Source organism: Hermetia illucens, chromosome 1 (genome assembly GCF_905115235.1).
Source record: "Hermetia illucens chromosome 1, iHerIll2.2.curated.20191125, whole genome shotgun sequence".
Classification (NCBI taxonomy): Eukaryota; Metazoa; Arthropoda; class Insecta; order Diptera; family Stratiomyidae; genus Hermetia; species Hermetia illucens.
Genome location: NC_051849.1, coordinates 60,273,009 through 60,290,174, shown reverse-complemented (window position 1 = coordinate 60,290,174; position 17,166 = coordinate 60,273,009). Strand labels below are relative to the sequence as shown.

The window sequence follows — 17,166 nt, the reverse complement described above, 5'->3', positions numbered from 1 at the left end:
GCAGCTCTATTTAAACACAGGGGATTTCTCTCCAGAGAACATTGTGGAAGAGATGCTGAGGACTGCTGACAGCTGGAACCGTGTTGCCCATTACGTTTGGACCCTTCTCATAGCTAAGAAGATAGAACTCGAGCGGTGGAGGAGCCGGATGGCAGGGGGTTCCTTGAACTGACAGTTCCCTTCCTCCTCTCCCCTCCCGTTGGTGAAAGGAATTCCCTGATTTGAAGGCTCCGCAAGGCGGGAGAGTTCGGGGGCTGGCCCGAAGTAATGTGACAAACGGTTCCAGGCTAGCTCTCTGACGATGGGGAGGTGTTTAGTTGGTAGTCCGACGACGTACCGAATCGGGAGTCCAACACTGTGTGCATAAATGCATTCACCTACCCTACCCCCCCAAAAAAAAAAAAACAGTCCTTGTATCTTTCGTGGACTTTGTTATTACAGAATAGGAGTCAGATTAGCGTGCAGTTCAAAGCTATATATGTATAAATATATGTTATTTTTATGGATCTCCTTAATGAACTATCTTGGCTAAGAGTGCAGACACGTCGAAGAAGATCGGAGAGGATGTTGTGATTAGTGCTGAGAACTTGCTTACACGATAGTTTAGTTTATATGAGATTCCAGCTGATGCTAAATCTGCTTTCAGCTTAAGTTGAGAGCGTGGAAGCTGTACTTGGCGGAAATTTAACTTAGCTGTTTGCATGCAGTGTTGGAGTTGAATCGACAGAGTTGCGCTTCGAAATCAATTGCGCCAGATTGCTGAGAAAAAGAGCGAGAGTGTGGTCCAAAGCGTTCTTGATGTTGTTGAGTTGAATGCAAGAAGAGAATAGTAGAGAGAAATTAAAAAAAGATTGAAATACTAAGATATGCCAGTTGAACATGGGGAGATTGAAATTACCATCGGGAAGAAAGAGAGAGAAGGGAACGTGACTGTCAAACAATTCGTCATATAGTTAAGAGAGAAAGGGACGGGGAAAGTATGCGCAAGAAAAACGAGTGAAACTAATTTGGTTGTGCAGATGTGTAAATTTGAAGTAGTTTATCTTATTGAAGGCAAGAGGGATTATTTTCATGTAGATTGCACTTATTCTCTTGTCTCCTCTTTGGACTACCGGTGCATAGGAAACCTCGAAAAGGAACGAAATGTCGAGTTTTTGGTCGAACTAACAATTTAGCTTTTAGAAATTACCACGTCCTCACAATGTTACTTCCCCCACAGTAGACTTACAGATAATAATCAATGTTAGACAATACAAGAAGTAGATATCGTTAGCCATGGTCATGTAACATTTCCTTTGCTAATCACGTCTCAAGTCACCTTGCAGGTGAAAGTTTAATTCTACCGCCTTCGTTTTGAACTTAGCGGCTAGAATAAATCAGTACGGGGAACTTGCAAAACCATGTCGTGAGAAGGTGAAATGTAATTGAAACGAGGCAAGCATTAGCTGTGGACTCTTACCAAAATATACCCAAACATTTCTATAAGCTTTTCGCGATACCACTTACTGTGTACCACACCAACTTGAATATTTTTACCCTAAATAGATCTGGCATCGGTCTGGACGGCCTTTCAAAAAAAGATCAAGTAATTAATAAGGAATGTTTGACTAGATCCCTTTTAAAATAACTTGGGTGCCAAAATTTACGTAAGTTGAATTTCTCCATTGTAACACAATAACCGCATTATGTGCTACATGCCACCATGTAAATCATTTCCCCCCACATTCGCATGGTTACGGCATAAAAACTTTCTGAATTTCGATGATATTCATTGACGCAAACAGCTAAATGCATTGTTGGAGATTTTCGGCGGTTCTGTTCAGGAATTTCATATCTGCTGACGAATGGCTGTTTGATGCTTTTCACCCATCATTGAACAATTTTATATCTTCCTCCTGATATCTGTGTGGAGCTCTGGTGTTCTGACGTGTTCTGGCATTTTGTCTGTTACACATGGCTTGTATATAAATGCATCTGTGTGGACTTAGATACATAGGTAACGTCCTTCTCCATGCGTTCTCCAATACCATGAATTCTTGAGGAATTGATTTTCTACGCTAACAAAACAATTTATGTATATTTTTATTACAACAGGCGTGAATTGATATAATTACGTTATATAGAGTAACACGCTCTGTAGTAAATTGAAATTTCTGTTCAATTTAGATGCGTGTATACGTTCTGATCTCTTAATTAAATGGGTGAATAAAATATGCCTTTGAAATGTGGTTGTGCGTTTATTAATATATTTGCGACAGCAGATTGTACTTCACTTCTCAAGTATGCTGCAAATAGCTTGACGTAATGTTTATTCTGTTATCAGGTGCGGGTGGTGTATGGCTTTTGCAACCAAACGCGAGGAAATTCATTATGAACGGTACGTGTGTACAATTGTTCATGCGTAATTCTTGATATACATGCAGGCATACATACTTCTTACTGCCATTATGCTTGCGGTTATGAAGAATATCTTGCTGAGGTGCTCAGCTTGGGTTACTGGAGTTTGAGTCGTTATGGAGAAGCTAATTTGAAATAAATAAGAAGAAAGTTCAAAGGTTTGCAGACAAATGTCTGGTAGAAGCGTGGAGCTAACTTGATATCATAAAGGTGAACCAATAACAACTTACAGCAGTTATGTTGGAAGGAATGGGGTTCTTATCATGTTTTTCAAAGTTGTCAGTGCGTTAGAGACAAAGTCAACATTTTTCATACGATTAAAATAAAACGCACTAATTTATTGTGTAACAAGTTGAGAACCCAACAGATCCGTGAAAATTTCTTATATTAATGAAAGGCTCAATTATGAAATGAATTATGTACTCAAGGAAAATGATTGCTAACAATGAACATAATTGTCCATACATCCACGAACTAGTGGTGAATTAAATTTAAATAAAATTAATTAAAGAGGAGATTAGCTAACTGCAAGATTGCCTTATCTAATTTTTCTGAAGATCAGACGCCGGCGGACCTAGGATAGGAAACCTTATGTGATCTGAAAAAACTCCTGAAGGACTTTATTTCCATGAATAAAAAAGGGATGTAAGTATATAAAGCTGGATTCTTTATGTGTAAGTGTAAACTGCTTTTCTTTTGGAGGTTTGTTCCTCGAGGGGACTTAATGAACTGTAATGGGAAAGGCTATATCATTTCATGAAAAAAAATCGAAGTCCTGTGAAAAATAATAATAATATCAACCCAGAGTAGTGAGATTGTGGATTCGTCTGCCTGTTTTAGGAGAATTTCAACTGCCAAGGAGTGATATGGTAGAACATAGGCAATCTCAAAGTCATAGTTTTGTACCCCATGTTGCTGTCATTTATGATTACTAGCAAGATGAACAACGCAAGCTTGCACTGGCATTCTATCACAGTGAACTGTCATTCTGATTTCTCACTGGAAAATTTGAACAAATGTTTTTCTTCAGTATACTAAATTCAAATTTATGCTTTCCTCAAGTTTTCCCCTTCATTTAAAATAGTCTTTCTGTAGACTTCACTCATCTTTTAAGCATTACGTCTGCTGAGCACCCTTCATCAAACTGTTATTCGCCACTGCGGGTTTAGGAAACTTAACTCTTCTTTTGGCATCATCCTTTTTACATGTTTCGTCGTTGGCATGGTGTGGGTGTTATTTAAAAATTAAAAGTATAAAAGGACATCTCCTATGTATCAGCTAATCCGGAGCTTTTCTCACATTTAAAGTCTCTAGAGTAGCCGAAATCTCACAGCTAATAGAATACAGCTACCTTTATCTGGTTTGGAACTAATGCAGGTTTTACATGAGGCCAACATCCTCTCGTTGACGTAACGTACTTCCCTGACCTCTTCCGAGATAGGAAATCAAGGAACCCTACTGTAGGTAATGTTCGACATAGATGGATCTGTCTGTGTCAGATCAGTTATTTTTGCTTCTGCGCGAAAACTCTCAAAAACAATAGCGATATTGCTGCCAGCCGCTAAGTTCCAATTAATTGGATCTCAGAAATATATAGTGATATACAAAAGGTATCAATTTACGTTTGCACTCAAAGTGGTGTTACTCCAGCCCTTTGGCAACGTTTCAGCTTTTCCGTCACTATGTCCAAGAGATATAATAAGTTCTCTCCTCAGTTTCTTGGTACTTATCCTATTTTAAAGTCTGCTTTTCAGAGACTGTTTACTAAACGGGTTCATTATGCCCTAGGACAGCAAGGATTAGAGTTATAACCTATTCGAATCCCTTTTTCTGCAGATATTTAAAAGATCTCCTCTGGCCACCATGGTTGTTTATTTTGCAGGTTCATTTATTTCTCCAGTATGCATTATTTGTAGGGTAGTCGTCAGTTTGTGGAAGTATCAAGCACCATAGGATCCTTGTAGCGCAGCAACTTAACTCAATTTAAAAATAAAGTCGACTCCTCTTTTATGGCTATCGAAATAATATTTCGCATCCTTTTGAGTCCCTGTTAAAATTTGTCTTAAAAGTAACCTACTCGATTTGAACCCTTACTTCTTCAAATTACGAATTACGTGCCCATATAATCGAAGACCCCTCTCTCGCAATTTTTCCACGATCGGTGCAACCCCATAACGATTGCGGATATCCTCATTTCGGATGTGATCAAAACGTGTCACGCCACTACTCCAACGCAACCCCCCCCATCTTAGCCACCATTACCGCAAGATGCCGTTCATTGTCGTCTATAGTCGGCCAACATTCAGAACTATAGAGAGCGGCAGACGGATGGCATTGCGGTAAATTTTAGATTTGAGACGTTCGCTGATATGTCGATCCAGTGCGATATATTTAAATCGCTCAGTTCTGGGCAGATTACTGCCATTGAAAGAACTGAGCAATTTAAATACCTAGAGTCAATGCTATGAACCAATGGGGAACTGCGTTATACTCCTCACATAGGGAAACACAAAGCCGTTTATACCCGAAGCGTCAAGCTTCCAGTTTCCCGACTTGTTAACTTTGTAGGTTGTGTCTCTCTCCCAAAAGTCTCACCAAGTGTGTGTGTGTGCACTTTCCACAAAATATTATATTGATGACTTTGCTTCTTTCATTATCCAGGGACCTACCGATTCTGGCCTGGTTAATATCTTCAAAAGACACTGGTCTCCTTATGTTACGATCGTTTGGGATTTTATCCCGTGAATCGTACTGCGGATCAGACAAAGTTCCACCTAGATCTAATCTCGTTCAGAGATTGGTCTCGCAACCGCGCGTTTTTCATCTGCTCTGCCTCCCTCAGCCTATCGAGAATGCACTTGACCATGTGGTTCACTTTATTCTAGTTTTCCGGTTTTACTACTCAACTAAATGTCTCCTTCGGATCATTTGCAAATCTAAAACAATATCCAACGACCCTTTTTCAATTATTCTCGTTGCTGCTGTTGCCTGCTCAACGATTCTTCTTTTTCGACATTCGTTACTTGCCACTGAGGATAATCTGGTCCATCATACGAGTAGATACTCATCATCTCATCGACCCGGTAGAATGCCGATGGGCATTATGCAAGCAATGCTGCACCGATTCGCCTCTGAAGGCATAACATGATCTTATCGTGGTTCTTCTATAAACCAGATTCAATTTTTGGATATTGCATGAAGTGCAAGATTCAGCTGACCAGGCTAGCGCTGCGTAGAGCACTATGAAGCACATCATTTTAGTCCAAATCAACCTAGAAGTGCATTGTTGCTCCGGAATTTGGTAAAACCCTCGCTACGGCCAGGCTAGCATTGAATGCCTGAGCTCAAGCATTTTACGGATGCGGCTTGAAGTTACAAGCCAGGTAGTTGGGTGTGTTGATTGTTATCATATATCTTCATATTAGATTCCAATTGGTCGAATTTTTGTGCGTTACATTTTTTGCCAGTAATCAATGGCATCCATGGTAGATGAGACTCTGCAAAGACTCCTATTAACAGCGCCGTTTTCGTCATAGTCTTCACACGGCATATGGAGTCACTCGCTTCAACATTTCACTCATAGTGTTTGCAAGGCATATGAGCCTATATGACGATGGTTCATTTCTACACCATAGGAAAGATCCTCTTATTCAGATATAGTTCGAATAACTAAACGTATCAGATCTCGATTCAACAACCAATTTATGGGCTTTGTTTATTATACCATTGAAGTGTTACGATTTGTTTTCTCCAATCCTAACTGCAGGTGTTATCAATATGTCCTAGGACCTCTGGAAGCAGTTCTCGCACCTTTCATCCTGATGCCGACCCAGAATCAGACAATTCTATTCCACCACCAGTTGGGGTTTCTACTAGAGAATTCATTAATCGTTATTAACAAGCCGCATGTGGTCGCAACGCCTTCTATTATATGAAGGCCTCTCTCCGATGGTGTGCCTCGTATGAAGACCGGGTCCAGCCGTACTTTCATAAATGTCTGTTCTTCAATGTTTTTGCAGATAAGCCTAACTTCTTCTAATTTGTGGATGTACAGTCTCCAACCCATTTAGCTTGTTCCCTAGATCGAAGGTGATTGCCTAGTAGTTGTTGTGGGCGTAGTGTGCACTGATATTCGAGTGAGTAAAGAAAGTTGTGTCTATAACCAAACCGTTTCGCAGCACTTTCCCCAAATGAAGTTTTTACTGGGTTGCAGACACCTTCTGTGTTGTTCTCGCTGAATCTTTTCAGCTGCCAAATGGTCGCATTTGGTCCTGCTGACATTTCCTTTCAGATCTTCCAAATCGGGATGACCTTTCTCCTTTCTGCATGAATCATAATACCCGTGCTTGTTTAGCCTCCTTCCTCAAAGTAGGCGACACGCGTTTGGCACCTATTAGTTGTCTGGATGTTTCTCTTCCTCATTTCCGCACTTCCATATCCGTCTTGGAATAGTTTTAGAACTTCCGTTCGGTTCTTCTTCATTGCCCACACTGATGACTGCTTGATGCAGAATTCTAGCTTCAAACAAAATGAAGAATGTTTTTTCCAGATTAAAAATCGGTTTGTTAGTTATTTGTTTCCTCACATTTCAGGATATTCAGGGAGCTTCCGTAATCTAGGTCTCTCACCACCATAGACAATTTTAGGCGATCTTATAATCTCGGGCGAGCGCAATGCTGACCACATTGTCTCCTACAGTCTTCTACTGTAGTGTACCGTTACGGTCTTGAATGAAGTGCTCTAACACACTTCAAGGCCCTGATCCAATATGGATTGTTGTGCCAACGATTATTATTATTATAATCGATTAGATTTTTTTGAAAGGATCCAGCTTTTGCTCGGGTTCAGTTGAAGTCATAACAACTTGTGTGCACCACCGCTCTCTCCTTAACATTTCTTTTTGCGCCATTGTTTTGAATATTTTAGGAACATACTGCGGACGCTGCGTTTTCCAAGTTGCTTGTGTAAATTCCAAATTGTTTGTATCATTAGATGTCACAACGGCAAAGTTATTCAGCACCAAGGCACCGCAGGGAAGGATTCCAAAAGCGGTCGTTATTGTGGTTCCGAGTCCTGCTTGTCAAATTCACTCTTTTCTTCGTCCATATTCGTTAATTGTTCTGAGTGCCTTTCTCATAACTACTGTTGTCCATGGTATTTAATAATAATAATCGTTAGCGCAACAATCGATGTTGGACCGTAACAGTACACTAGGAGGCAATGTGGTCAGCATTGCGCTCGCCCGAGATTATTACCCTGATTTGACTCAGGTACTTATTCACAGCTGAGTCGACTGGTATCCGACGTCAAATTACGATACAAATTCCACTGCCACCAGTGAGATTTGTACCGCGACCTTCCGTACGATAGCCTTGTGCTCTAACCACTCAGCTATCCGGACACACCCATGGTATTTGGTATAAGATATTCGCACATGTCCAGATGTGTACACGTGCACTCCCCTATGCATCCATTGAAAATTTCCTCATCCGCATAGGCCCTCTATCTGGTGGCCTGTATTCTTGCCCGGTTGTATGTCTGTTTGTCTGGCACTTGGCTTTACTGACACTAAGTTTGGAGTATGTCAATGACGTAACAACTAAAAATCTCAGCTTTTCATCAAGGTCCTTTAAATTTAGCTGCTGCCTGTCATGGATTTGATGACCCGCCCAAAATTGATTTTCAATGATACCTGATACGCAATATCAGTTTCATTATTATCACACTGTATGCTGTACATCTGATTAGCCTACAGCAGTGAGTCAAATATAAAGTCAGATTCGACAATTCATGATGGAAGATTTGTATCCAAGTCACCAGATCGACAGGCTTATGCTCAAGTAATTAGGACATCATACCATCTCTTACGCGGACCGTCTCATGGTCGAACTTTATATCCCATATTTTAACTAAAAATCTTACCCTTATTTGCTTATACTACTCAATTCTCTGTGATTTCTTCTCCCTTTCATGATATTCAGTTCATAGTATAGGACAACAGTGAATGAAGTTATCCATTCTATCCTTTCATTGTCACTTCATTTTCAATGTACATAGTATTTATTGGAAAGGTAGACTTTGTACCGAGAATGCTATGATATCCAATTCTCCTTATTGTGTTCGACTTTCGATTATAGTCTGAACACGGTGTCGAGCCAAAATGAAGTCCGAATATGGATAAGCCTCACATGCAAAAGTCTATGATACTGCACCAACTCCTTTTCCATTACACCCAAGCAAGCAAAAAGCCGCTTTTAGTACATTATTGATTGGATTTGGTGTAGAAGTGGAGCAACCCCAAAGCTCATAACCAAATGGCTCGTCTGTCGCGTCGTCGGCGACAACGTTGATGACGCCGCTAACATCGACGTCGACGCTACAAGGCAATTGTAATGAGCCCTGGTCGTGCGTAAATCCTAATATCCTTGTACGGGATGTCACCGAAGCCGCCGTGGCTCTACTGCTGCACGACCCCAACAAATACTTTATTCGGGTAATCCCACAGCTTAACATATGAAAGCATACAATGAACTCCTTCCTATTCACATATTTTTCGCCGCCTGACTTTTGACCTCATTATTTTTAGATCCATTTGCTAACTGAGCTCTTTAGTTGTTTGCCGTTGACAAGGTAAACGGAAAAGTTCACGTAGAATTTGGAGTTGAGTTGAGGATATCACGCAAGCTTTGGGCTGATATGTATGTCTATTTGCGGCATACTATGCTCACAACGGAGTGAGTTATCCTGTAAGAAAGCAAACGGGGATAAATTTACACGAGGATAGTAAAATTATTAAACACAGACCATATGCTGTGTTTTTCACTATTGAACAAAAAAAACTAAAATTGAGTAAAAGTTTCAGTTCGTAATTTATTTGACTTTGGGGTGGTTCATTATTTTCAGTATGATTCTACTCAAAAGCTGGGAAAATGGTTGCCTAGCTCAATCAAGCATTAATTGTCCAAGGCCAGAAGTTGATACCAGGCGGGGGAGGGTGGTCGAACTGCTTATGCAAGAGAAATTACGATTCTTTTTCATGCAATGAAGAAAGTTGTTCTAGTCGCCTTCGTAAAACTTTTAGGTTTTATGTTGCATGTTAAAACATTTCGTAAAGTAAATTGAAAATGTTCGATTTTAATAGTTATTCATAGTTGTTGTTCACCTCTAACTCGTAAGTCAGATGAAACCTAGTCTTTTCAAACGCACACGCAGACTTTAATTTTTCAAACTTCCCTTTTACAATTAGTAACTCTACGTTCTAGTATCTTAGATTGTTCTCTGCTAGAAAGTGTTCTATGTTTTATGTCGCGAAGATACTAGAAGGTTCCAAAAGATCCAGGGTGCAAACTTGTCAAAAATCTATTGAAAAATACACCTTTTTTATGAACAGGAAAATAAATGCGATAGCCGGTTTGGTTGAATGTTAGCCTCTCACTTTCGTGGTCCGGATACGAACCTCGTGGGTCTTTGCATTGTTTTTATAATTAAGGAATAATAGTTCACTTTTCCGTCTTAAGTGTCGTCTGTTCTGGGTAAAGATTGGCTATTAGGATGTGCCCATAATCCTCAGCAATGATGTCGATGGTCTTTAACAAACGTCTCCAAATTGAGCCTGAATCCTAGCGATATTAACTGGTTATTTTGTGTCTATGCGAATTAAGATAGTGAGATTATGGACTATCCTCAGATGCAATATCTGACCTCCTTCTTGAAGTAAATAGGAATCCGTTGATAGATGATAATGCCGCCGATCGAAATTGACCGATTTAAAATAGAAACAGGCTTTTCAAGGAGAATCCGATGCAAATGATGCATGAGGACTCTTGATAGCTACAGCTATCATGATTCAAGGTTTGCATGTTTCTGAAATTTTGATGTCCGCATCATTGAAGCAAGCACCGAGTTTATATTAAGGTCTAATAGCTTACGATAAGTCGGCAAATATGATCGAATCAGATAGACTACGCTCCGGCAAGCAGCAAAATTGAGAACTGCTTTTTTCGACAGGGACATTGGCCTAGACATCACTTGGTTAGCGTATTGCATTCGTCGTCGATGCATAGATGGTGAATATCAATCAATTTTCCTGCGGATTTATAAATTAGCCAAAGTGATATTAACATGGGGAACGGGGGAATGATTGCTACATCACCCAAAATATAGTTATATGGAGCCACAGGAGCATGACTCGCCTGAAGGTTTACCAACTTTGTGTACCAGCACGAGCTTCTACCGCTTGATGATGCAAAAAACATTTCTTTTGACATGTCTGTTGCGAACAGTTCAACGAACAGTGGGTTTAAGGATCAAACTCGGTATGAAATTCAGGTCTATGGATTTGGTGTTGCCTAGTCTAATGCAGGTTACCAGCAGCTCAGCTCATGTCCAGTAAATGCGGGAAGCAAAGCTCTTTAGAAGCATTTAGCCTCCCTCTTTCTGAGGAAATAAAACTTGATTAATTTTCAGCGGGAGATGATTATACTCGACCTGCCTAGATAGACGGACTTGCAATCGTCCTATAGTAATTTATTGATGCTTTCCCATGGAATAACGTTCACCTCCGGCCAAGATTTCTTCACAGTAAATGCTGCGAAAGTAATAAGCTTACAGCAGAGGGATAGCGGAAAGACAAGCTCAAACTTCCATGCCGAACCAGGATTTGATCCGTATGCGACCCTCAATACATAAAAATGTCAAATAATTGCGCTTAGAGAAAAAGTGGAAACCTCCCGACATCCCAGAGTGAAGTAAGTCATCTACCTTGTTTTAGACAAATCCAATTTTTCGATCGATTTGACGATTTCAAGGGGTGGTCAACGAATTGTAGTTATACGTCTCTAGGTTTTCTGAGAATGGAGAAAAGTTCGGTTAATAATTCTCAACAAGTTACCCAACATCTCTCCCATCAACAAGGCTGTAAACCATATAAACGGAACATCCAGGTCGTTTCATTTATTCCCTCTCCGTCATCGGTCAAGACAATGTTCAATAAAGTCAATAGTAAGTTCTAATGCCTTTTGGTTTTGATTTCTGGACCTACATCTCTCCTTTTCACATGGAGAGGTTGCATCTTAAAGAAAAGTATATCCGGCGCAGCTGTACTGACATTGTCAAAGTACACACCCAGCCAGATCCTCTGTGATCCTAATCTAAGCAAAGTTGGCGAAATAGTTCGTAAAAGTCCGCTCGCAAATGCTGAAGCTCCACTGAAGTGTTCCGTCTACACGCACTTTCTTGTCTCTATGCTAGCCAGGTTCGGGAATGTGGAAGTCCTTTGGGCACTTCAGTCCGTCATGTGTCATTATATCAAACTGCACATGTATTTAACCGATGCACCCGAATTTGAAAATCAACTCAAACATGAGAAATCGCGCGAACCTATCGAAAGATGAACGTGGGAGTTAAACATTGAAATTGAAAATAAAACAAGTCGGAATACCGGAAGCTCGTGCTTCGGGTATAAAGGTTTTGTGTTCACCTTATCTAAGAAATTTCAACGCACATTTTTCTACCCGTATACAGCTACAAAACTACGAGACATACGTACATATTACAGCCATAGATGTTACGTTCACCCTAAACAAACAAACTGCCTATTTTCGAATACTGTACACATATAGGCACGTATATAAGTTGATCGTACCCATATTTCCGATTTACTTCTTATATCTATCTGAATTAGGCTCTACCCGCAAAGTTCATTAGCACGCATATACTATATACCTACATATACACATGTCTCGTTGGAATAATTGATATTCACATACAAATTACTAAAAAACTAAAACAAAATAATTCTTTTCCACCCAATTGATACGAACTTACTTCGTTGTGGTATTAACGAATTGATGTGATGATGACGTAATGCAGGTTGTAGAGTGCACACAATTCACAAAAAATTTGTGAAGTTTTACCCCGTATAACTTTGTTAATAATAATTGGATTTTCTTCAAACTTGACCAAATTGTACATTATGTTCTTCATTATACGCATGCCAAATTTTGTACTTCTGGGATGAACATAAGGGGGGTGCCGGGTAAATTTCTAAAATGTGGAAATATACTATTATTAACTTTATTTGTGCAGATATCGGAACCGGATATATCTTGAGGCCTAGATTTCGTAGAGATGCACCACAGTGATTTTTTTCAGATTTTTCGGTTGGATAGGTTCTGAGAACGAGACCTGTTACACTTTTTGATGGTCATATTTTGAGCCCTCACTCCCCTACGTTTCACCCAATATCAAATATTGAACCAGTTTCGAAAAGTACTAATTGAGATCTTTCATTTGATACCCCACATGGCTACATTTTATGAAAAAAAAATGTTGCACCCTCCTTTCACATGTATGGGGAGCCCCTCTTTAAACTTAACACAAAATGGCGTCAGTTGCTGCATGTAAAGGGAGCGGCAGATCACATATTCCTACTAATTTTCGTGACAATCGGTTCAGCCGTTTCCGAATAAATCCGCTGTGATAGACAGACAGACAGACGGACAGACAGACAGACGGACAGACAGACATCGAATCGATTCTAATAAGGTTTTGTTTCACACAAAACCTTAAAAAGATAATAACGGTTCGACAGTTCTTTTAGTCTAAGCTAGACTAAAGCTAAGTAGTTGTTTGGGATATGCGGGATCCTAAGTCCATCACCCAAGCATTCAAAATTAAAAAAACCAAAAAATGTTGATAAAGTTGTGAATATGAGAAATAAAACGTTCGTTTTTAAATTAATATTACAAATTGAACGAATATTAGGGTGGCAAATAGGGCATTATAGAGAGAGAAATAGAAATCTTGAAGGGAGTTAGGTAAGCAAATCGATAATTTACGGCATACACGGAAATGAAACTCTCATCCGCTCGTCACTGAACAAAGAGAACTAAAGGATGCTTATGCCGAGATGCCATGAATACTACAATACCTTTAAAATACCACATATTGGCGTTCTGGTTAACTTCTTGAAAGGTGTCAGTCACATCTTAACTTCTTAATTGTCAACTGCCTAGAGGTTGAAATCAGTTAAAAAGATTTGCTTCGCCCGCTTCGATTCTATTTCTGCAAATTTTTACTCCCTAAAGCAGAAGAGGATACACGAGTAGTTTTCTACACACTCGTCACTCCAAAGCTCAATATGTAGTTCCACCCAAGAGAAACGCTGCAGGACGTTCCTTAATCCTAGCCAACACTTATATCGGTCCCCACCCATCGAACCATGTCTCTTCCTTCCTTAAACTAAATCGTTTAAGTTAGCCTTTATTTATTTATGAAAATGTAATTCTTCAGCCTTTATTATGTTCATTAGTTAGGTCGACTCGATATACTAATAAAAATTCTCTTGGAGTCAAAATATTGATGTTGAATGGTGATACTTCTCGAAAAGCTTTTTCACTGATCCAGTCTATTTACAGATGTTACTCGTATATTCTAAATTCGAAAAGAATATTCCTATTTCTATTCCTGATCCGAGGCAAATTGTTATTTAAAGGAATGCGACCCTTCTCCCTGTTCAACTTTCTTTGGAAGTCTCTAGTGGGTATCTGATGAGATACCGATCGATGAGATAGAAATAGGATCCGGCAGTAGAGCTGATAATGTTATTTCATTTGGAATCTTATGGAATTTGTATTATATTTCGTCGGCGAATAGGTGTCGTTTCACTCTATCTCTCAGAGCCTCTTATACTATTTTCTGTATACGCATGTTATTTATCGTAATAAGCCATTCTACTGGTCGGCAGAGCCGAAATCTTCATTTTACATAAACTTTTCACTGTAATTTTTTAGCGAAAGAAAGATATAAACCTGGAAATTACATAAAATTCAAGCAAACTTGGCACCTTCAATCATTGAAAACAAGTTTTGTATGCAAACATGTTCTATTGAATAAATCCTTGAGTATTTCTCTATTTCGAAATTAAAAAAAATCCTGCAAATTCTCCATTATAAAAATGCTTACAGCAACAAGTACTTTCATATCATACATTTATCGATTACTCAACAATCTGGCATCAGAAATAATTTTTTTAATGGCTCATTTTTTCTCTCTTTTATGTGTCCTTGCAGATTGCCGCAATATGACTACCCAGCAGAAGCAACGGATTCAAGTACCAGACTGTTTACGTGACGTCCTGTTAGAATTTTCAATAGCATATTTGCTGGAACAGCCTGGCGATGTGATTGACTATGCCGTGGAATTTTTTACTCGGCTGCAAGAAAACCGAAAGACTCCAGCGGTGCAATCGGGCGATATACCATCACCTGATGAAAGTGTTATGTCACAGGATGAAGGTTAGTGTGTTTAAAATTATGTAACTGGTAATTATTCTAGCGGCTTCTGTGTCCCGAAGGTATGTGACCCCGAAACATGTAAGGATTCACTTACGTTAATTACTTGCGCAAAAAGAGATTTTTAAAAAGGCCAGAGGATCGCGTTTAATTACGTAATTACTTTTGTATGTTGATGAAAAGACTAATTAGTATCTACTGCACTCCTAAAGTTAATATCGCAAAACCTTCTCGATTGTCAATCTTTCCTGTGATCTCTATTCAGGTCATATCGTCTTCTTTCCCTATTAGACTTCGTGTTGCCATTATACTCGTATGAACGCTGAAATAAGAAAAGATTTATTCAGACATCCACGAAAATTGTATTCCCCATGCGAAATTGATTTTCGGTGTAAGTAGTGTAATTATGAACGGATAATACCCACAATATATCTTTTCTTTCGACTGATTCTCTTTCACGATTCCGAGCTAATCTTTAGGGATGATTTCTCCTTCTCATTTTGGTACTTTTCCTATACGCTGCTTGTTTCCAGCATCTTAATGAAATCTTCACGTACGTAGATATATCTTTATCTCGTGATAGCTGTGGTAAACGCCTTTGCCAATGATAAGACATAATTAGCTCTACTCTAGTAGAATACTCAAAGTGGAAAAGGTGGATAATATGTTTCATCTAATATGATCATAAAAAGAATGAATAAGATAAAACCCCCGTACCTTCCCCATCTCTTGCCCTAATCGATAATTCGAAACTTCCTCTGAAACAGAATACTTGGGACTTATTTTTATGTACTGGGAACTTGCCTTTTTCCCGTTTCATTGACAAACTTGACGAAGAAATCTCAGTAGATTACGACAAACATATCAAAATAACCTATGTGACAAGGAAATTGGTTTCGTTACAATCCAGTTAGGATGTACGCAGAATAATATACTCCATGTGGTGGTGGTGGCGCTTTGCGTTTGACAACTGTACATTTATCCTTCTCGTTAAGTCCCTGCTTCTTGATTGGTATGTATGTAAGGGTAGTGATTGGAAAAGATATGCCTTACTCGATAAAAATTATATAAAATGTCTTTACTTTTTGACTTTGAATTCGGATCGATAGTCTCATGGGGATGTGGTTTGACAAGGGTTAGATTCAAACAACCCAGTCAAGACCTATGCCAATATTTACTCTGAATATTGAATTTTAATTGACATATCGATTTTCAGTGTACTCAGTTATACTCAGAGTTCTTTGAGATGAAGGAAAATTTTTCAAAGAGGCTATATGCAAACTTGCGAGAATTCCTTTCTCATCCCAGGGTCCTTGAAAGTGCTTGTCACGCGCTATTGATATCGGAAAAGGAGAGGCAAAAGATACAACAGTCAGCGGTACCATGCCGAGTTTTATCTATTAAATTTCATGAAATTTTTATGTGATCTATATAGATATTAGCTTTAATTATGATTAATCTGGTCAACTCAATATACCCCTTTGAAGGTCTCTTTTGTAGATGACAGTGCATATTTATAGAAAAGTATCTCAATCAACGTTTCGAATGTGTTACATAAAGAACATTTCTCAATATACTTCCATTCTGATTACAATTGATAGGATATATCATTGCTCATAATTCCTATAATTTCATTTCTTTCGAGGATAAATAAAAGAAGAAAGATTTTTGCTATTAACTTCAAAAACAAGCATTAATAAATGAAACAAACTTTGTAATTATATGTTTGCAGAAGAAAATTTTGATTTGTTACAGACAAAGTTCCGCAAACAGCAAGATGAATGGTTATTTCATTTTGAATCTGCTTTTATGTATACCATATATCGTCGGAGAACTTTTCGTAAATCATCCCTTCAGGAAAGAATGTAGGGAGAGAAAATTATTCTGCTTGGATTTGAGTAGCAAGAGTTCACTCCATTTCATCGTCGTTGGTAGAAAGTGAATCTGGGCTACCCTGAAAAATTGTTTTTGTTATTTAGACAGGCAAATGATATTTACATTCATGACTCGATTATTAGGCCAACAGAAGGAGGGCGCTAAATAGATTTACTCCAAGAGATAATTCTATATATCACTCGAAATATCCAAATTGACGTCTTACAAGCGTCCCCACAAGATTTAGACAGTTTTGCACCAGTGGAGGTTTCGTACATTATCAATAACGGAAGAAAGGCCACTTACAATTTAGGAATACGAGAGTACACATGATTAATGAGTCGCCATGTATCAAATAGTAGATTTGGCATACAGATTCTCAGTTAATTTATCACACATAAACACGTCATAATCACTTTTGCAAGCGGTTGTGAGTTCCAGGTGTAAATTACATATTTTGATACGTGGGAAGTTTTGTTATTGCGGAAGGCGATATTAAGACACGTATGAGCGAATGCGTTCATCATTTTCGAGATGAATGGATAAGACAGAGCTTCGATATTATATAATAATAGACCTACAGCATCTAGAAAATTGCAAT

At 38.9% G+C, this 17,166-nt stretch overlaps 1 protein-coding gene across 4 annotated transcripts in view; it reads left to right on the top strand.

Moving 5' to 3' along the window:
• The window catches only part of LOC119656007 (cAMP-dependent protein kinase type II regulatory subunit), a 265,746-nt gene that overhangs the window by 145,385 nt on the left and 103,195 nt on the right, over positions 1-17,166 (top strand). For 3 of the 4 annotated variants that reach the window (XM_038062253.1, XM_038062269.1, XM_038062260.1), the window contains exons 1-2: positions 14,243-14,369; positions 14,469-14,693. In XM_038062253.1, coding sequence (XP_037918181.1) covers positions 14,354-14,369; positions 14,469-14,693 — 241 coding nt within the window. In that variant the 5' untranslated portion in view covers positions 14,243-14,353. Of the gene's footprint in view, positions 1-14,242; positions 14,370-14,468; positions 14,694-17,166 lie in introns of those variants that run through there. The other variant, XM_038062278.1, reaches the window with a different exon arrangement.